The sequence below is a fragment of the Chroicocephalus ridibundus genome, chromosome 6, assembly GCF_963924245.1.
Source record: "Chroicocephalus ridibundus chromosome 6, bChrRid1.1, whole genome shotgun sequence".
Taxonomy (NCBI): Eukaryota; Metazoa; Chordata; class Aves; order Charadriiformes; family Laridae; genus Chroicocephalus; species Chroicocephalus ridibundus.
In genome coordinates this window covers 74,306,136-74,327,577 of record NC_086289.1, presented here as the reverse complement: position 1 = coordinate 74,327,577, position 21,442 = coordinate 74,306,136, and the positions used below count along the sequence as shown (strand labels likewise).

Sequence of the window (21,442 nt, the reverse complement as noted above, 5' to 3'; positions counted from 1 at the left end):
CTTTCTTTTTTAAAGGAACTTGCATCATATTCCAGGCACAGTTATACTTCTAATTGTCTTTTATGGCTGCTTAAAAGTATTGTCATACACTTTTCAGAGTCTCATTGGTCCCGAGTGAAGAAGTAATAAGAACCCACAAACTGATCTCTCCCCAGAGATCGTCCACTTCTTTCTCTGCAAAAGCTGGAGTCTGAGACCGAAGACAGACTGCTACTAGGTACTGGGCCAAAATACCTCTATGTTGCCACATCTAAGTGCATTTCTTTTATTTAGACGCATTATTGATATCAAGACATAACAGTTAAGGCACAGCAGTTTCTGGGAACATCTGGATCTGTGGTGGTGGTTTTTAAAATAAACAGGAACATTGAAGCTCTGCCATGACTTGGCTCCACACTTTGCTCTGGTGAACACTGCCTTTGCTGTATTAATATCAATAAGTTAATGTTTTGACTCTCAGGACACCACATGAGAGAGTACAGGGACCTCTAACAGCAAAATAGTTAAAGGCAGAGATAATGCAAAAGCAGATCCAAGCAAAACCGTCAAAATCAATACTCAACATCTATAAACATTTGTGACAAGCGTGCAAAAAGTTAATGCTTGTCTCAGGCTTTGTAGCTCAAGCCATTGTCTGAGGTTAAATAAGAACCACTATTAATTTCACTGAGGGTTACCCTACCACTACACCTATAAAACATTTTATATAAAGACAGGCTTATTATTATATTATAATAATATAACACAAGACAAAATACAAGACAACAAGCAGTTGTCTTGTAATCATCGGTTAGCTCAGAACAACATTCTATTTTCTGAATTCCCTATGAAGACTGTTCTGTATTCCTGCTCTTTGATAAGCCTCTAATTTTTCCACATTAAAAAATACCACCTCTCAGTTTATTTTCACTGTTTTCCTTAAACAATTCTTTTTTTAAAAAAGCACAAGCTATGTACATATTTTTCTAAGTGTCCTGTTCACTCGATTTACCATCAATTCTGTGTTTAGTCCAGCTTGGGCATTACATCTTGAACAGCATTAGCACTAATACAAAAGTTCTACATGTCCACAGATTATTTATAATCCAAACTGATTTCAGCTGTATTGAACGGTTTACTCATCAGCCTGGATTAACATCATCTGTGTCTGGGGCAGGGTGTACAAGAATTGAAACGCAATTTCACCTTCTAGTCCCCAAAATAACAAAGTCTAGATTTTTAAAGAGAAAACGTTTAATAACTAAATAATTCTTAGATACAGTTTTAAAATCAAATGCTGAAATCTTTACTGTCTGTTTTAAGTAAAAATTCTCAAGAATTCTTACTGATGATCAAACTTCTCGCCCTCAAATTACTCAGGAAATGAACTAAACTTCAACTAATTCTTAAGGCACATTAAGAAGGGTCTGTGGAAGAGGGGACACTTCTTTATGCTGATAGGAAATCTTATCGATTTATCAAAAAGTCTTCCATTCAGTATTTATGGGGCTTGGAACTAGATGATCTTTAAGGTCCCTTCCAACCCTAACAATTCTGTGATTCCATGATTATGGTCCCCTGACCAACCTGTGTCTGTGGAAACATCTGGGTTTGTGAACCCAGAGAAATAGAAGAAAAATTTTCTAGAGCACGTTCCCACATGCATACCTGAAGACAAGCACATGGAAGATTATTCAAAATTATCTCCTGCCCAGTTTCTTATGTGCTGTAACATTGCTAATTATCAATCAGAATGTACGTGCAGCAAATGTTTTAAGGCACAGATTTCACTGCTTTCTCACTGATGTGAGTTTTTGACAAAGTACCACAGTTCCAGCACAGATACATAACTCAGGCAGTACTGTTTATTAGGAAGTGGGATTTAAATCATCATTTGGAAAAAGCAGATGAAATATAATGCCCAATTGTTCATCTATGTGGTTAAGTGTCATTGGAATTATATCCTCTTCACTCCTGTGCCATGCAAGCAAGCTCTACATTACACACACATGTACATCATGGCAGAACTTCTCTGTTCCAGGAGCTGTCTGCTCCTAACTTTATCATTAGTGTCTGCCACCGCTGTAGCCCTTCGGTCAACGTGAACCGCATCCTGAGAAACTCCACTAAAGATAACATGTGGAGAAGCGCACAGAACTGGAATTCATATCAGCAGAACTTGTTTCATCAGTAATATTATGTGTATCAATTTGGACTTACTGTATGGCCTTTAATCTTGCTATGTTTGCCATAGACTGTTTGTCTGAGTTCTCTGAACACTTAATGAAACAAAATCATTAGAAATTGTGCAGCAGCTTTCAGAGGTGAGGAACCCCTAACACTTTAGAGAACAAGACATCACGTGCTGGGAGGAAGCGAGTGAGCCACATACGTAGGTTACACATCACGTGTGCAGTAAACACATTTAAACAATGGACAGAGCGCTTGTCACCAATCTGTTTATTTTTAAAGCGACCTGAGCTCCTTGAATTTCACTTGAACTAGTACTAGAGGAATGCCTTATCCATATTCAGTACACGTATTATCATAGTAATAAACTAATTCTTTGTTATTACGTGTATGTTGTGATTGGGGCTCATGGTACCAAAGTCAACATAAAATGAACCCCAGTTGAGAGGGAGAAAATATTTTAGTATTAATTCTCCCTGAAGACTACCAAGCAAATTTGAAACTGCCAGTTGCTAAACCCAATGATTTCACAGTGTTCCTTGACACAGACTAAGCAGAGATGAAAGAAGTTCTACAGCTATTCCCTGAAATTTTTGAAGTCAAATAACATTGTGCAGTCAAAAGACTCGCTCCTTTGATAACGCAGTTCCAAATTATCAAGAAGTCAATCAAATAAGTGCTAAAAAGATAGTTTCTACATATTCACAATGGCCTGATTAAAAGATGACGCTTACACAGAATGCAAAGGGCTGCAAATGTCTCCCCAACCCTGCTGTCACATTATATAACTCGCTCATAAAAGGACCTTAAACAACCTTTAAGCAGTTAGTTCTGTCCCAAACCTTGCTCTTCTGGTACTTACCAACCTTGCTCTACATTCAGGCTGGATTTATGATTTACTGTTTACAGTTAGGTCAACATTATTTTTCCAACATTAGAAAGTGTTACCTTGCTCAAAAAGATACACTGCCTAGGTATATTCCAAATAAAACTTTTTGACTTTTCCTCCTATTAGCCTGCAAGAATCATCCTAGTTTATAGAGAATGAGTTAGATTTGACAGAATTGTTTATTAATTTCCAGTTATAACGTGTTCGCATGCATTAAGTACAATAATTTTGCATAAGTTCTTGAGAGCAAAACGAGTCTTGCAGAGCTTTCACCAGAGATGCTTCGGAAGCAGTCCCACCTGGCTTTCAGAATGGATCTATAGGCATCAGAATGAGAGAACTTCTAAAGGAAGCTCATGTAACGCAACAGTTACTGATGGTCAATAAACAGAAAACCTAACAATGCCATTGCAATGCAAGTTCTTCTCAAAGTGGAATGTGATTTAACCACAGTATTAATATTTAAATGAACATAAGATACAATCCAGTGAAGGTAAATGTGAACATTTGTGATGATTCCCATTTATCAGCTATTATCTCTTTCTTTGCCAAGAAAGGAAAAGTCTTCCCATATTAATATTGAAATCTGTTATTCCATCAACATAAGAATGAAAAAAAAAAAGGAATGAAAGATGAGTAGTACACTTTGAACTCAGCAATACGGATTCAGCTGCCCTACTGTAAATTACTTCTTAGGCAAGTCTTCCTACACCAGATTCCATCTCCGCAGCCAATACTATCTTTATTTCATCATAATCTCATAAGAATGAGATACTAAAGGTCATAAGTCAAGAGAGGGTGGACCACCACTAACAGAAAGCTTGATAAGAGGTTCCAAAGGACGCAAGTACAATATTAGCTCAGGGCCTGAAAGCTTGTCTACCTTGACGTTACTGCTTCCAGTTCAGGGGACAGAGCTTGTCCAGATGTCTCCACACCACACTCAACTGAGCATTGCCTAAAAGGAATTACGTTCCCATTTACTTTAGATGTATACCTCACCATTATGCTTATAAGAAAAAACTATTAAGAGCTTTGATGTAAAAAATTTTTTTTGTTTAAATATCCATCTTGTATTGGTTCATAGAACTGCCTCACCATATGGTTTCTCATTATTTTTAATGATATATATAAGATGCAAGATATAACGCCACTAGAAAACAGTAGAAAAGCATAGATGATGAAAAGACAGACATATGGAGAAAACATGCTCAGAACAGCCTGAGAAGGGAAAACTACAAAGTACTGAACACAGATCCCACGTGAAATCAAGAGCTCACAGTCATTTTGTGGACACTAGAACTCTCACAGTACCATTGCATAGCTGTGTGTGCTCATTTTGAGAGGCAAAAGCGTTAGCACTGCATAATTTTAAACAATAAAGTCAGGCCTGTTCCTTCATTTTTATTTTTAAATTGCACAAACCACAAAGATTTGTGGTGCATAAATCCATTTTGAATAGGCTGCTTAATTGGTACTCTAATGCATCAGCTGCCTGGGGACGTGGAGAGCAGCCAAGCTGCCCAAGTCCAACACGTACAGTAGCTCTGGCTGGTCTTTCTCCTAACAAAGAGGGACTACAGCTCCTATAACTTCACATTACCACTAATGCATCTTTCAGAAAGTTTGCTTTATAAAACCCCTCCCCAACCTATTAAAGCTATTGAAAGAGCAGATCAGTACTTCAAGATACTCTGGACTGAAAAGTACTTGGTGGTTTTTTTTATTGCTTTTTTTAAAAAAAAAAACAAAAACAAAACACACCACACTTCAATTCAATAGCCCAATGTTAAAAATTCAGGATAGTTGGTCAATTTTTTGGCATTCTATTCATAAATGCCGAACATTTTTATTCTGTTTCTCCTGAACTAGAAAGGAGAGATGCCACAGGAAATCAGTAATCATATCATACGTATACTAGCGCTGTCTGCATATTTTTTTTTTTCCTATTAAACTTCTTTACAAGGGAAGCTGTGTTAAAACTTCTATTTTACAAAAGCTTAAATTAAAGCATACCCATGTTGAGATGATTTGCAACCGCTCACTGAATAGTGATGCATTGTAGTGTGTCAAGTAAAGCTGAAACAGCTTGGTAGGATCTTCATAAAATAAATGGAGCAGCACATATATAAAGGCAGAATTTCTTTCTCTGTGTATAATTTTTTTTAAAGGCACGTGATCACTCCCTCAATTTCTCTCTGCTCACTTTCTCACAAGAACAAGTGGCATAAATATTCCTGAAAGGTGAATTTGGGACTCCAGTACCTTAAATATTAGTCAAAAGCAAACTTATAATTATGTTGTGAATTATGTTATGGATTTAGATAAAATCCTTTTATTGCACAGAAGATGACAAAGAATTTCTGTAATTAATCATTATAAATACTGTTGTCAAAATATGAAATATTTAAAAGGCACTGGCCATTGCCTTTTCATATACAAGAACAAATTTGCAAACTGTAATGAATAGAAGAATTACAGAATTATATAGTATTTCTCCAAACAGTAGCAAGTATGACCATGTATTCTTTCTAACTGACCCACCCATCGTGACTTGAAGGTGATCTACTGGTCCCATGTATTTAAAGAAAAGCTTTCTCGTACATAAGCAAGGTTACAAAGCTACAGGCATCACTGATTTAAAAACAACAAAACTGTATGCTTAACTAGAAATTTACATTAACATGCTCTTACAGTAGCTTAATTAAATACTCATTACTAAATACCACATGTAAATATGTGACTTGTACAGAATTTGATTTGGAACTATTCAGAAACACCAGCTGCAAAAAAATAGAGTATTTCCTTACAAAATCCTGCCAAATCAGCATACTCCTTTGAAAACGTCTATTACTATCCATTATCTGATCCCAAGGGATAAACCTAGAGAAACCGTTATTAAGTTTTGAACCCAATTCTATTATAAATATTTAGCATCATGGGAATACTCTGGGCTCTCCTCTTTATTTTGCTCTTGAGATATCACCTAAAGGAACTGTTTGGTTTTAAATGTATGAAATAGTGAAACACTGGCATGTTTCTTACTTTTTCCCCTAAGCAGTAGGTTCTATGAAAACAAATAATACATTTTTCCTTCATCAATTTGTGTTTGTCTTGATTTGTACACGGGTTGTCATGATCTGCATCACAATTGTTTCCAACTATATACTGCAGAAAATAGTACATGAGAAAATAACTTACCTTGCAAATCTACACTATGAACAAACTGTTCATTTTAAAGACCTGGCAAGTGTAAAATTAGCTGCTACAGAATTAGAGGGTTTGAGCAGTGAGCTACTGTAACAGATAAATACATACAGCAAGCCAAAACGCTAAGAAAAAACACTTAACATTGAAGGAGGCGAAGTAAATTGCACTTTTTTTTACTTTTTCTTTTAAAGACCAATTCTTCAATAGTTATTGTAATATATGTGTTAGAGATTTTAATTTCAGCTGCAATTCACAACAGCAACAAGGCTGTCCTGATCATAAACAAACTATTTTTACTCCTCTCCAATTCTTCTGCCTAATCACTTCATTGGCAAGGACTGAATATGGTAGTATTCACTGTAGTGAATACAGAGACCAAAATTTTCAAGCTTACATACCTTATGTTGGACAACAAAATCCATTTTTAGTCACCAGCATAGAAAAAAAAAATAGATTTTCCAATGAACTTATCACCTGTGTATCTCTCCACCATAATCTCAAAATTTAAACTACTTCACCACAGTGTCTCTCTTTGGTATGCAGGGAATTGCCACTAACTAGATGTTTCAGAGTGACATTTTTCATACCATAGGCCGAGTAGTCAGACATAAATCTACATGGCTTACATGTAGTCTTTTAGGAAAGCTGAAAGAAAGCCCTAATAAAAAACAAATAGCATTGAACCACTTGCTTTGACTAGCAGAAATACAGAGTCTGCTCATAAAAAGTACCACAGGGGCATTCATCAGCTGTTCTACATTGTACTACAGCCACTTTAAACTGATGAGACAGATTATATATGGTATCAGCCACTCCCAGGGGTCGGCAGAGTTATGTTTATGAAAGATTAAAAGCAGGCACTAATACGAGTATCATGACTCTTTTCAGGCAGTAGGTGAAACCTTGAAGAAAAAGTGGCTCTGTCTTCAAAAAAGTGACCTGACCTTTGCTTTGGTGGGTTTTTACTCTGCAAGAAATAAAAAGCACTGCATGCTTTCCAATGCATCCTTTCTAGCTGATAAACTATTTTGTTCTATCACTCAGCACAAACAGCCTACATTTTATAGAGATCAAATAGCATGTTGTTAGAGCTAGCTAATGATAGCTCCACACGTCATGCTAGAAACAAGCTTCATAGACCTGGAATATGCCATATGAATCATGAACAAAGCGATACGTAATTGGCCAAGAACCTTTGATATGCGTACTAATTAGAAGTAATTCTCATTGAACTCAATATACTTAATTTTACAATAACTTCGCAGTTCTTTGGATATCAAAGGCATCACAAATCCAGCATGCTTATCATTTATGACACTTCTGCTCTGAGAATTTCTTGCAGCATGCAAAGAACTCTGTAGGGTAACGGCGATGTGTTGCACAAGCAAGCTAACCTAACATTGACCTAATGATTAATAAAGTCTGCTCAAAACCCGCAACAGAATGTAACGGTTTTACCTGCAATTGATGAAATGTTTCTAAACAACCTGTAGTTCAGTATAAGCAGTAGCATCGGGATTTTTATTGGACACTGAATACAGTGCTAGTGACAGTAATTCTAGTATATGATGTGGTAGTAAAGAACCCCTTCTGTTAATAGACTTTTAAGTATTTAAATGTATTTGAGTCTAGTGTAAAATGCTGCTTTTATGGAGCCAGATCCTGCAGTCTTTGCACAGCTAAAACTTCCAGAGAAATCAATGGGAGCTTAGTAAGTATAAAAATAAGGACATACCCAGGGTCATGAGCATAATACAGTTCTGCTGTTATGCTTTATCTGTAGTGCTCAGACCTTCTCTGTCACTCGCAAGAGTGTAAGAGATCAAAATACAGAAGTCCATGTGAAATTGAGAAGATAAATACCCTTTTCAAATAAAGAGTATGGCTTCAAAGAGTATGGCACAAACAGTGCATTTTTTGTTTGGCTACAATATTAAAATTAAATATTGTTAAAACAGTCTAACTTTGTCTTGAATATTTACAATACATTAAGTGAATTTTAAGAAAAGTGAAGTTTAAAAAAAATTTTAAAGTTCAACAGCAATGACCTTTTTTTTGGAGAACTGTAACAATGCCTATGATGGCAGAATTTGGCTCCATATATTCTGTTAGCAAAAACCAGACTGTTTATATGATGTAAATTGCTTATTTTAAAATGTTACCAGAGCTATAGACACTGTAGGCCCAGCCCTATAGTTTATACTTTCAAATTTCAGGGAGCGTTTGCCTCAGTGAACTACAAGGATCTGTGCTTTCTTTGCAAAATCAGCTTGAAGCCATTTTTAAGCAAAAAACCAGGTATTTCAGGTATAAACTTTTGGGTTACAAATTAAATCATGGGGCTGGTCATGCAGACCTTACTCCTGCGGAGATCCTGTCCTGCAGAAGGTCCAAATCCTTCCGTTAGCACTGGAGTATTTCCAGCCAGCCTTGCCCCATACCAAGGCAGTGCCGTATTCCCGTTGACTTCAGTGGGGCAACTCTAACGAGTCACGAGACTACGGCTAGACCCCAACCTCATTGGTAACGAACCATTTCACAGATAAATTATTGCTATTTTTAAACTGCGTTTGTGTACTCTACCTTCAACCAAGGTTTGCTTCCAGCTGTAAACGCCGTCAGTGCAAGGCCTGGCTGGTTGTGGGGTGTGTTGTTGGGAGGCGGTTGTTGCCAGCCCGGCTGCTGACTCGCGCCATTGTTGATTTCGCTGTTGTAGGGGAAAGGCTCTAGGGCGGCAGATAAGGCTGTTGCCATGGTGATGAAGGAGATTCCGAGGGAGGAGTCTGCAGAAGAAAAGCCCCTCCTTACTATGACATCACAGGTGGGCGGAGCGCGGGGCTCTGAGGAGGCCGCGGACACGCGAAACACGGCACACGAAGCCCGAGGGGAACCTCGGCCGCTCCTGGGCTTCCCCTCGGTGCAACCGCAGTCCTAGCGGAGCTGGTGGACAAATCTACTCGAGGATCTCACACCAGTGTCACCACCGTTCCTCGCCCATGCGGGGAAAAATAGCATGGGGTAAAATAAATAATGTAATCACTTGGGGGTTTAGATGTTTTGACATGAAAACTTAAGCAAAAATGCATTTTTTTTCCTCCCTAAATCAAGGGATCTGTAGAAAGTACAGTATATGTCCGTTAACAGAAAATTATTTTAAACCAATTTAAAATTTCAATTATAATTCACCCCCTCAATATTCACACCACAAATATTCATTTGCACTACATATATAAAATACTTATACTCAATGCATATATAAAATAAGAAAGAACCACTTCACAGTAGTATCCTTTTCAATATCTCGGATCCCATCCCTAAGCTCTCACTGGGATTCTGCTCCTGGTCCAGGTCAGAATGTGTTATTTTGCACACCCCATTGCTTTCATTTCCACAACTCCAGGCGAAGGAAGGACATAACGCCATCGCTAAACCTTACACCTGGGAGGAGCCATCAAACCTTATGTGCTGTCATTAGTTTCTTGAAGACAGTGACTGAACACTAGCGTAAAACACAGCACTTCCATCTCACTACAAGAGCTGGTTTTATTCCCTCCTGTCGCTCACATACATGAATTTGTTCCCCAAGCAAGTGCCTTTATTTTACTCTTAATATTTAGCACACACAAGTTACTCCTACTCATCAGGAGGTTTAATGGAAGTAATCTTACCACATAAATTGTTCTTTTGTGAGAGCCTTCAACAAGATCCACATTGCTGTTTTATTCCTTCCACATTTTTAGGATAACAGCTACTGTGCTCTTTGAAAGTATTTAAGATGCACACAAGGCCAGTGCATCCTCCTCTTAGAGAGCATCACAGATGTGCTGCACTAATACACAAACGTTGTAGAAATATCATCTACTACTTTGGAAACCAGGTCTGGAAATCTCCTCCTCAGCCCCCGTTGAACACCATATTTTGCCTGTGGTGAACTCTAATGTCCATGAAGTAACTGCACAAAGGAAAAGGATGCTCCCTTTGAGGCATCATTTCTAATTTTCTACTAAGTGATTAACAAACACTTAGAATCCAACATAAAATGCTGCCTCCTTTACCCAACCTCCCCCCCCCCCCAAAAAAAAAAGTGCAAAACTTCCATTGGCTTCAACAGGGCCAGGAGTTCAGCCTGGGTTCATTAAATGTTTAATGCACCATTTGTAGTGGTTGTCAGTCTACACAGCAATAGTCTATGATAAATTTGTGAGTAAAATGCTTATGTCTATTAGTCAGTGTAATTTCTTCCACTAAACACAAATACCTACTTCCCTGCTATGCACCAAAGGGGTGCAGAAGCCAAAAGGAAGCAGAATCAAGTGAAAAAGTGAGTATTTTCCATAGCCATCTCTGCATCATGTATGTGTGATGTGCAGTTACGTGACCGTATTGCATACATCATTTGTATCCTAATTGTCTGGCTGTAATGTTGTTTTGAGATGCTTCCTCTTGAGTGTGTCCGTGTAAACCTCTCGTTCAGACCATTCATTCAGAATAACGCACCGCTATATTGTGATATACATTTAGCCATCACCATCCCAGTGTTTTTGTCTGCTCTTTACATGATGAAACAGATGGATGTGGTTGCTGCTCACAGGGTGAAACACGCAAGTTCCAAATTGGCTGCAAACAAGCTTCCCAAGCCAGAGTGAATTGGGGCACGAGAATAAGGCCTGGTCCTTCCAAAGTTACCACCACCAAACCCAGTACAGGCACCAGTCTCTCTTGAGAGAAGTATTTACATAGATATCCATGTTGCTCCATCCCTACAACTAGCTAAGCAAGAAACCTGCAAATAAAATGCACGGATCAAGCCCAGATAGAGGAGTACTGGCTTTTCTGAAAGAAAGGAAAAAGAAAAGTGAAATCTTTTTCAAAAATCCTTAATGACTGTAGGATTTAATCGTATCTGGCTGTGGAAGAAGACTCCACAGGAAGCATTAGTGGAATCTGACACACAAAGAAAAGACTAAATCCTTATTTTGAAAGAAATAGTTATAATGTGTGGATGTCCCTGAATTTATATTTTTAGAGATGCCTGTTTTCTCTCTTCCTCTGGAAAATGTTAAAAACATATCCAACACAGAACAAGCCAGATGAATATTCGCATTTTTTTGTTATGCTCTTGGCAAAGTGCTGCTTCTCAAATATGACACTTATTTGTCGACATAAATACTGTGAATTAAATTTTAATGAAGTTTCCAATTCACAGATTATTTTATATCATCAGGTACTATTTTATATCATCACATCTGGAGGCAAATCTTCAAATAACATGAACCAAAAAAGTATTACAGACTCCAGTGGGGCTATGCCAATATATGGCAACTAGGAATCTTGACCATCATTCCAGCAGTAATGAGTATACTCCAATAAGCAGAGGGGTATTCTTGATAATTCAATAGGCCTTTCAGTATCCCTTTTTTTTTTTATTTTTCTCAATTACTTTCAATTAAAGTCACTTTATTGGTGTGAGAAAGCATTCAGTAGTTGCCAAATTTAACACTTCAAGCATCAACAGAGCATGAGCTTTCAGTACTAATGGGATTGTGTAGAACATAGCTCTATACCATGTTGCTGTCTCCCTTTATCTTTTTAAAAAGAATTCAGAAGAGCCTGGAACAAGTGAAAAAAGGTATTTTGCAAATTTTTTTAATATGAATAGAACCTAGAAAAAGCGAAAGAAAGTTTGCTGAAAGTTCAAAGATTAACTGCAAGTTAAGCTACGAACCAATATACCTCTAATTGAAGCAGAGAAATTAATGAGAAAAAATTCTGCATAAAAGCTTGATTTGAATTCAAAACCAAAATTTTTGTTTAACCTCTTCACAGGTTCTTTGCATTTGTCAGGAGAAAAAAAGCTCACTTCAGAATTACTTTCTAATGAGAAATTTAAACTTAAATATCCCCTGGAGTCAAAGTTTAATTGTACAGTCAGCTATGAAATTCCTAATTTACTACAGGTCAGTGAACTTCAAAAGATCTGATTCAATAAAGTACTTCAGTCCACACTTATGCTTTAAAATATGATTAACTGCTTTATTGAGCAGTAAAAAAAGTGCATGCTTAACTGCCTTGCCAACCTGATTTTAAACAAACAAATCTCACAGTGTCACAGGAGTTATTTGTCCCAGATCCATCACACCTAGTTTAGAGTCTTCATTGGAGTACATAAATTGGAAAGCTGGTGATGGCAGGATCCCTAAAAAGATAATAGAAGGTAATAAGACCTGCAGGAGACAATTCACGTCCAAGATGATCCTGCAGGCAAATATACTCTGTATCATACGGAACAGAAATGAGAGTTCATGAAAAATTCACCAGTAAGAAAAAAAAAAAAGCAAAGTTTATGTTGAAAGCTATCCTCGCTTCTGTTTATAAATGAAAAATATGGGAGCTGCCTACTTAAATGTACATGAACTACACAGCCATTGATCAGAGTAGAATTTTGATATTAGCTGCTTATAATTTTAAAAGTTAACCTACAGAACGCTTACTTTTCAAATCTGAACTGGAAAGAATAAGTTTAAAAAGTTGAAATTGGATGATAAGAAACATCTCTTCACTCTGAGGGTGGTGAGCCCCTGGCCCAGGTTGCCCAGAGAAGCTGTGGCTGCCCCATCCCTGGAGGGGTTCAAGGCCAGGCTGGACAAAGCTTGGAGCAACCTGGGCTGGTGGGAGGTGTCCCTGCCCAGGGCAGGGGGGTGGAACTCAGTGGTCTTCAAGTTGCCTTCCAGACATTCTATGATGCTAAGCTGAAATTTATCCTTTCCCATGAAAAAAAAGCAGGCTACACTGCACAAATTGTCAAAACAAGAGGTATGTTTCATGACTACACCCCAATTAACTCCACCAGATACTTAAGACTTTTTTTATAGTCTCTGAGGTATTAGTTAGCATTCAGGATCATTTTTTTATTATTTTTTTAAAGTGAACTTCATTTGCATACCATTTGTTGATCCAAGCACATTTATATTTGCTCAAGGACTTGAGTAAAATACTCAAACACTTCCAATGCCTGAATTCCACTGATTTGTGGTTTTTTTCAGTTGGTTGGGCTTTTTGTTTTGTTCTGGGGTTTTTTTGGTTGGGTTTTTTTTCCCCCCTGTTGTTTTCTTTTTAAACTCTAGTAGGAAATCTTGCAAATGCTTCCTTTCGACTTTATAAAGGAAACAGAGTAAAGATAGCTAATATTCTGCTCCCAATGTTGTTAGCATATTTGCTGACGTGTATGTCAAGGACTCACTAGACGAATTTGATTGCATAGTCACAGATTCACATATAAAAGTTAACAGTCCCATTTGAATCAATCATGTTCATTCTAAGCTTCTTAATGTTAGACTTGCATTGACTCACAGCCCACCCCATAAATGTTTACTAAATAACATTATAACAGAATGACTGAAAGTTAAAGTAAATGTAATTAGCTTCTGTTCTCTTTTATGCCAATCGAGACCAGAATTAAATCCATATTAACTAATTGATATACATTAATGTTTAAAAAGGGCAAAAATCATGCCAGTTCTAGGTAATGACTATAATTAAGTTCAGACTACAATAATTCTCTGTACATTCCAATCTGCTCTCTGACAAGAGTGGCAATTTCCCCCCTCATCTTAGGGGTACTACACCTGAGACCATATTTTTATATTCTTTTTTAAAGGATTCATGATAAATTCATTAGCAGTATTTTCCATAAGTCTCAAATCTGTCTCATTTGATTTACTATAAGGTTTTTTTGCGTAGTTTATCAGGGTATATGTCTTAAGTCCTACTGATAACTCTTTCATCTATTATTAAAACAGGGTAAATAGAAGAGTAAAAAAGAAAATACAAAATTCATAAATGCATGCTTAGCAGTACAAATATTGATTGATTTTTTTATCTCTAAGTTAAATACTGCTCAACACTATTATTGCTTTTAGGGCAGTATGCATAATTTCAGCAGAAACATTCTCAGGAGTATAATAAAGTTGCCTTGACAATATGTTTAAAAGTCATACATTGGCTGCTTGCCTAAAGTTATACAGATTTCCCTGACACATAAATTAAATACATTTTCCATGAAATAACAATTTTAATTTGAAATTACCATGGGAATTGAGGATGTAATTTTTTTTCATAAAATAAGAAGTTAACCATACCATTTCATACATTTCAAAATGCCTTACCTTTCCATAAGCACAGAGGAATTTGGACAAATATTTTTTGTAAATAATATACTATGCCAGTTTAACTCTGTTTTTTTTAAACATGAATTATTTATGAATAGGAGTTATTTTTCAGAAATTTGTTGGTTCTTCATTCATGAATACTCTAAGTAAAAATATACTATCCTGTTAAAGAGTTGCAAGCCATGTACTACAGTTGTTCTATATTCAATGAACGTGCTGTTTGTACAGTCAGACTGTTCTATTGCATTGCAAGTCCAGAAAAATACACAAACAGCTTTTGCGTTTCAAGCTTTTCAATCTGCAAAAAACCTTTCAAAGCAGGCACACACACCATGACAGATCCCTACGGAGAAAGGCTGTATAACTTCACAAGAAATTATTACTTGCTTCCTATGACTGCCCACAGTAATGCATCCAAAACCACAGCCTTATCCTAGATATGCTACAGAACTCTATTTTAAAAGAAAAATCGACAGAAAGGACAAGAAAAATCAGTGTGGTTGCAAAGTAATTACAGCCTATATGCAAAGATATAGCAAGGGTACACTAAAAGATTAATTTTGTTGCATGGGAAATCAACAAAGGGCATCTTCTACACAGCTGAAGATGGAATGGCATAAGCTTTACAAAAATTAAATTTTGTGACAAGCCATGACATATTTGATATTGTTAATTCTCTTGTTTTCATCTTTACAGTCTTCATGCTGCTATAGCATGAAGATTTGGTCTTAAAGCAGCAGTTGTGCATCTTCCACCTAAATTGACATTTGATTATGTACAATACTCAGAATAGTGCATGAGGCTGCATACAGTCCACTGCTGCTGAAACTACAAACGTACCTATGCATCACTGGTCGTTCACAAAGAATTTGTACATGCAGCTCAGTTCTGTATGCTGGCAGCCTTCTTTACTGTCAGCTAATGAAAAACATTAAATAGTTTTCTAATATTTTGTAAGCAACCATCATAGTTACTCCCAGAGATGCTGCAAGAGTACAAATGTAATACCTACAGTGTGAGTGAAACAGGACTGCTCGAGTTTTTGTCCTCTGCACCTCATTTAAAAGCATTGGAGAACTGTGGTTCTCAAAGTCAGACTTCATCCTTCAGCTGGAGTTGCCACATAAAACGTAATTTCAATGAATGATACAGAAACCATAATCGATCATCATGAGTTATCATTTGTTCCCTGTAGATATTGTCATGACACTTGTGCCTCCTCCCACAATATAGGTTTCTTCAGGGCTTTCTCAGAAAACTGGATTCTGTAGCCTTCCTGTTCTACAAGACTTTCCTAACCTGTGTTTACTCAGTTTACGTGTCAGATTTGTTAGTCCCTCAATTAACTAGCAAGCCATTTTAAGAGCACAGACTAAGTACTTGAATAAACTGACATTACAGAAATCATTTCTTTAAAGGAACATTTTGTAATTTCTTAGTGGCTATATTACTTCAAAGATGTCTAAGCATCTATGATGATGACTTAATTTTGGTTTTGATCAGTGTTGTAGGGTAGTTCTCCAGTTCAGATAGCGATATGAGGAAGAGGAGAGGCTAAAACACAAATAGCAGGGCAACATCACAAAGACAACACGTAGCCAAGTGAGGGAAAATAAATAAATAAAATCTAACACCCAGGGAGGCAATCTGTTTTAGTAAAAAGCTTCGTTCACTTAAAAAGCATATAGAGTACGTAGGCATTAATGCAACAGACAGATTTACAGTAAATCACCTTTTTATATGAGTAGTAAAGGCCAAATTATCAGTCACAGTCAAAATTTGATAAGAGCAACTTTCCTCCCTTTCCCCCCGGCTCTGCTCCAGCAAGACTGTTAAGAACATGCTTAACCTTGAGGACATGCTTAAGTGCTTTGCTGGAGCAAGGCCAAAATGCAGGAGCCAGATACAACTGCAATTCCCATGTTTAGTTTCCTTTATCCAGACCAAGAGGAGCAGAGGGAAGAAGATGGTGAGCAGTGAGATATTTAGTTCTACCTTGCAAAAATATACCATAACTTATATAAGGTCGGCACTTACAAATACACATAGGATGCTACTGTGACACAGCAATCACAGCAAGAGTTATCACCACGCAATGCCATGAAGACACAACATAAGCATGTTATTTACCAATTTAGACATCAAGCATAGGTTTTAAACAACGCAGCTGACATGTGAATTTAAATTTAATCCAATACAGTTTAAATCCAATACGGTTTCCGTAGTAATCCACCCACAGCTTCTCTGACTTCACACACGCCCTCCATCAGCTGTTTGCAGTAAGCCCCAGGGGGTCACTTGGCTTGTGTGATTTCAGGTAAAATATTGTCACCTCTGATTCACAGGCCACTCCACACACCTACTACTACTTAGCAACAGAGTTCCAGTTATCACCTGCTAAGCAAGACTAGTCTTCAGAGAGGTAGCAACACCAAAGTGCTCTTTGCAGGGGGATCAAATGAGTTGTCTCAGTTTTAGAGCTTCCCGCAATTCACATTTGATGGAAGTCAGTTATACTGTGTGCCCTGTGAATTGATTCTCTGTTCTTGTGAAAACCAAATATTTGGCCGGCATGTCAGTTTTGTTGGGACATAAATTCACACTAGAGTGACAGAGAAAAGATTGGTATGACCCTAGCACAAGAATGATGCAAAAAGTCAAGTAGTGATCACACTTACTATACATTATTAAATCAAGTGTGTGAGGTGATCATTTGATTGTGAAACATTTATAGACATGCTAGGAAAGTGGGTGAAGAAAAACATAATTCATGCAATTTGAACTTTTAGCATGGGACTAGTGATTTTGTCAGGAGTTCCCTTTCCAGACTTCCCTCAGTGAAAGGAAAAGCAGGTCTTCCAGTTCTTATCCTGCCAAGATAGTCATCTGCAGACACAACTGTCAGGCCAGTACTTCCAATTATGCCCTAGAAAACAGTAACCTCCATTTCTAGTTATGGTTCCAATTTCTCAGTTTTTAGAAATAGCTAGTTAGTGGAAAAGAATTCACTTTTTTCCTCTTACCCTACTGAGTGCCACCAAAGATCACAACATGCCAGACAGGTGCAGAGAACCTATCTATCAAGAAACCGTTGCTGTGTATCATACAAATTAATTAGTGACTAAAGTTCATGCTTTAGTAGATGCCACTGGTTAAAGTTAAAAGAACACTATAACACTAACTGTTCAAATTAGTCTGACTCATTCATCTATTTGTCCAGTCTCACCCAAGCAGCAGATAATTTGCTCAGAGTAAAGTTTGAAAAGACAAGTTCTCCAATAGAAAATCTGAGTTAAAAGGTTCCTGCTTTCTCCCATGCTCATTACCACACATTCATTACCACACCCTGAGCTTTCTAGGTCAGACCATTTCCCTGATGCAGTCGGCAGCCCAACCACGCTCTCTCCTGCACACTGAGCGGGCAGTGCAGCACAAGGTGTAAGAGCCCAGGAGCAGCCTTGCTGCTGAACCATACAGGGGATTACCCATTAGTAGTTTGGTGCTTCCTAAATTAGTGCCTTGAGTGATTCAATCAGCCTCAGCTGACAAAATGAGTAGAATCCAATCCAGCTAACTTGGGTAGCTAATTACATCTAAATTTTAGGTGCCTCTTGAACCAGTCCTTCTAAAATAAATTCCATATATAGCCAGTGGGAAAGCTAGGTGCCTTTGAGAGTCTCCTGAGGGACAGCCTAAATTAGGCAGGCAGAATCTCCCTCTGGAGTTGCTTTTCTAGGCATTTATCTCTCCCTGTTGAACATGGAGGGAATTTAGGCACTTAATTTAAGAGAACTAGTTCACTATGTGCTCAAAACATAGGTGCTAATTAACTGCCTATGCCTGACTAGAACCCCCCAATTTAGACTCCAAATAATTTATCTTAAAGACTAGCATTATGTTATGCCCTACTAACTTTAAAAAAAAGAAACAAAACAGCATGCATGGTGATCTGCAAACAGATCAAGATCAGGAACATAGTAAAAGAGCATATAAACACAGAACGCCAGGACCCTACCTTACTGACGGCCTCGGTGCGCTCCAGCACTCCCACAGCATAAGGCCAGCAGTCTAAGAAGAGAAAGCAGACAAAGCACTTGTAGCCATGAGCAGGGCAGGTTCTGCAGGTGAACATTATCAACTGGAAATGCAACACTAGGTAAGAAGTTGGTCCTCTCCGCTGTTCCCCTGAGCCTCAGGAGTGCTCCAGCTCCCTCTGCCTTACGGACAAACTAAGCTGCTCTGTGGGAACTTTTCACAACAGAGCACTTCACCTTCCTGCCTTTTTTTTTTTTTGTAAATCAGGCTACTCCCTAGATGTTTCATAACTCTCTTACTACAAGGTAAGATGTAGACTGGGAGCAAAGCAAACACAAAGCCATAGCAGTTGCTGTATACATACACGTGATCTCATGTTGTCTCTAGCACAGTAAAACACACCAACCCCAGCATCGCAAGAGGCATCTGCATTAAAACTATAAGCCAGAGGCCCCAAAGATGAGCAGAAAGCAGGTTTTTACAGGCCAGCAGAGCTGCCCCCATGGAGCAGGATGGGCTCGCTGTGCCCCATGCAGGCGCCAGGCCTGAGGAGAGACCTTGGGGCCGAGGCTCCAGGCAGGGCCCTCTGTGGGGCAAGGGGAGACAAGAAGGCCTGGGAGGATTTAGGGGTGACCACAGGGAAGAGGAAGAGGCACCAGGTGGGTGACCGAGGGAAGCTGAGACCAAGCTGGACATTAGTGAGAGAGAAGAAATCCCTCCCATGGCCGCTGCTCCCTGTCAGGGGGCTGGCACTGTGCCTCTTCCCCAGGCCCATCTCCCTCACACACCAGCACACTCATGCCCAGGCCCACCTAGAGTTTGATTTTTTTTGACCCCAAACCAGTTGCTCCAGCACAATTCATTGGGCTCCCACCTACCCTTTAGTCCTGAGGAGCACCCAGAGGGAGAACCACCACAAGCCGCCTCTTCCTCCTCCTTGTCTCGCAGCAGCTCTGGGCGCAGCATAAAGAGCACTGGCCAAGCCAGAGCACTGAGGAAAGGACAATTCAGCAGCAAAGGCAGCTGCAGGTAATAAACTACATCAGCTGAGTAAGTGCAGACAGCTGGGCAGGGGGTGGGTGACAGGGCACAGAAAATGGAGCCCAGGTGGTTCCCCTCAGCACAGGCTGGACAGTCCTGGGCACTGAGGGGAAATATGGCAGACATGGCCTCCAGCACTGCAACTGCCACCGCCTGGGCTGGCCTCTGCGCCTTGTCTCAGATCTCTGCTAAATAATCCTCGCTCTGAGTGTACTTAAGCAGGGGGGCTGATATCAGCTATCTGATGACACTTTTGACTCTCCCAGTGTTGACAAAAGCCCCATATATATGCTTTTTGGAACAAAAAAGTCCAATAGCAGTACTGGGATGAGAAAAACTACCTTGTTTGTGGTGCTGTCCAACAGCAGAAGTCAGTCACCGAAAATTCATTTTAATTTAGCAGTATTTTATACTCTGGATGAGTCTCTTTGGATGTATTAGTAATAGGGAGTATCACCCTCCACAGAGCTTAGATATCCTTCAGTGAAAGGAGCGTGTGGGTTTTTTCTTTAATCAAAATGGATTTTATAAAGAAAAAATTAAGTTGTTAGAGACATTATGAGGATTTACGGCACTCACTGGCTAAGTTAGCACTTGGAAATCAACGGTTTCGCAGGCTGAGTCCCTGCCGCTTGGCGTGTGTACAAATATTGCAGGCAGGAACGCTGCGCAGCGCCAGCCGCCCGGCTCCTGCTCCAGCGCCGGGTGACGCTGGGCCCCTTTCTTAATTTCGCTTTGCTTCTCTCATCTGCAATGTAGAGATAATGCTTCTCAGCTCTGCAGTGGTGCCAGGCTTGATTCATGAATGTTTTAAAGCATTCTGTGATATTCACCCTGAAAGGTGCTTGAGAACCATAAATTATTACTTTAATATAGATAATAGTTCTCATCTCATGAATGTTTTATAGCACTACTCCAAATTCATGCCTGATATAACTCTAATAACTTGAGCAGAGTTAAACTAGGGATAAATTTGGTACAATATATGAGGTAGCAAAACGAAATTCGAAGTGTGAGACCGAGGACTTGCCAAGTAGCATCTCATACAGAGTAATGTCAGAAACCTGCCCCCCTGCCACTTACCTCCAGCAAAAATATCAGCTCATGGCATTCTTTAATGTTAAGGTTTGATTCATCATGAAATGTCTGCTTCATGACAAACACATGTTGTTGTATTGCTATGCATACATAGTTTGTATTTACTGAGAATTGGTAGACTTGGTAATGTGTTTGCTATCTGTTTTGACACAGATATGTCAGTTGAAAGCAGATTATTTTTCACAGGAACAATCCTTTTAAGAAGACACCCCTACAGCTTCCAGTCCTTAGTCGTGGGAGCATAGGACACAGGACCGGGAAGGACCCTCTGGGCCACAGTCCGCTTCTCAGATGCAATCACATTATAAATAGCCATGGAGAAAGCTTGTCAAAAGCCATTTAAATAGTTAGGCTTTTTGTCCCCCTACCCTATAAAAAATGCTCTTCGTACAGTTCACTGCTGCGATGGTTAGATTCTTTTAATTCCCAGACCAGATCTATTCACGGCCAGTTTAGTTCTCTGTTGTCGTGAGAGCCTTTCTCAATAGCTGAAATAACTTTCCTCCTCCAATGTCATCTAACCAATCACCCTGAATGTATACATGAAGAATAATTATATTCTTACTCAATCTTCATTTTGTTAGCCTAAGAAAGTCAAACTCTTTTAGTCTCCCTGCAAAATGAGTTCTTTATTCCTCTGATCATTTGGGTGGCCCATCTCTGATGAATTTAGTGTATATTTTTACAAAGAGAGCCAGAGAAGAGGAACATATTTGTTTTCTAATTAAGCAAAAATGCTGCAAATGCAGCAGAAAGAAGACACAACTTAGTAAAAATTAAATCTTGGTGTTTGCTGGCAAAATTGATGAAGTGGATATTACTGCCAATCTTC

At 38.7% G+C, this 21,442-nt stretch overlaps 1 protein-coding gene across 8 annotated transcripts in view; it reads left to right on the top strand.

The window, feature by feature from the left end:
• PEX5L (peroxisomal biogenesis factor 5 like) overlaps nt 1-21,442 on the top strand; it is a 114,328-nt gene that overhangs the window by 60,064 nt on the left and 32,822 nt on the right. For 2 of the 8 annotated variants that reach the window (XM_063338423.1, XM_063338427.1), the window contains exons 2-4: nt 7,157-7,222; nt 8,985-9,089; nt 10,551-10,589. The exons of 2 other annotated variants lie outside the window; for them this stretch is intronic. In XM_063338423.1, coding sequence (XP_063194493.1) covers nt 7,157-7,222; nt 8,985-9,089; nt 10,551-10,589 — 210 coding nt within the window. The remainder of the gene's footprint in view (nt 1-7,156; nt 7,223-8,984; nt 9,090-10,550; nt 10,590-21,442) is intronic. 4 more of the 8 variants (XM_063338424.1, XM_063338430.1, XM_063338425.1 and 1 more) reach the window with 3 other exon arrangements.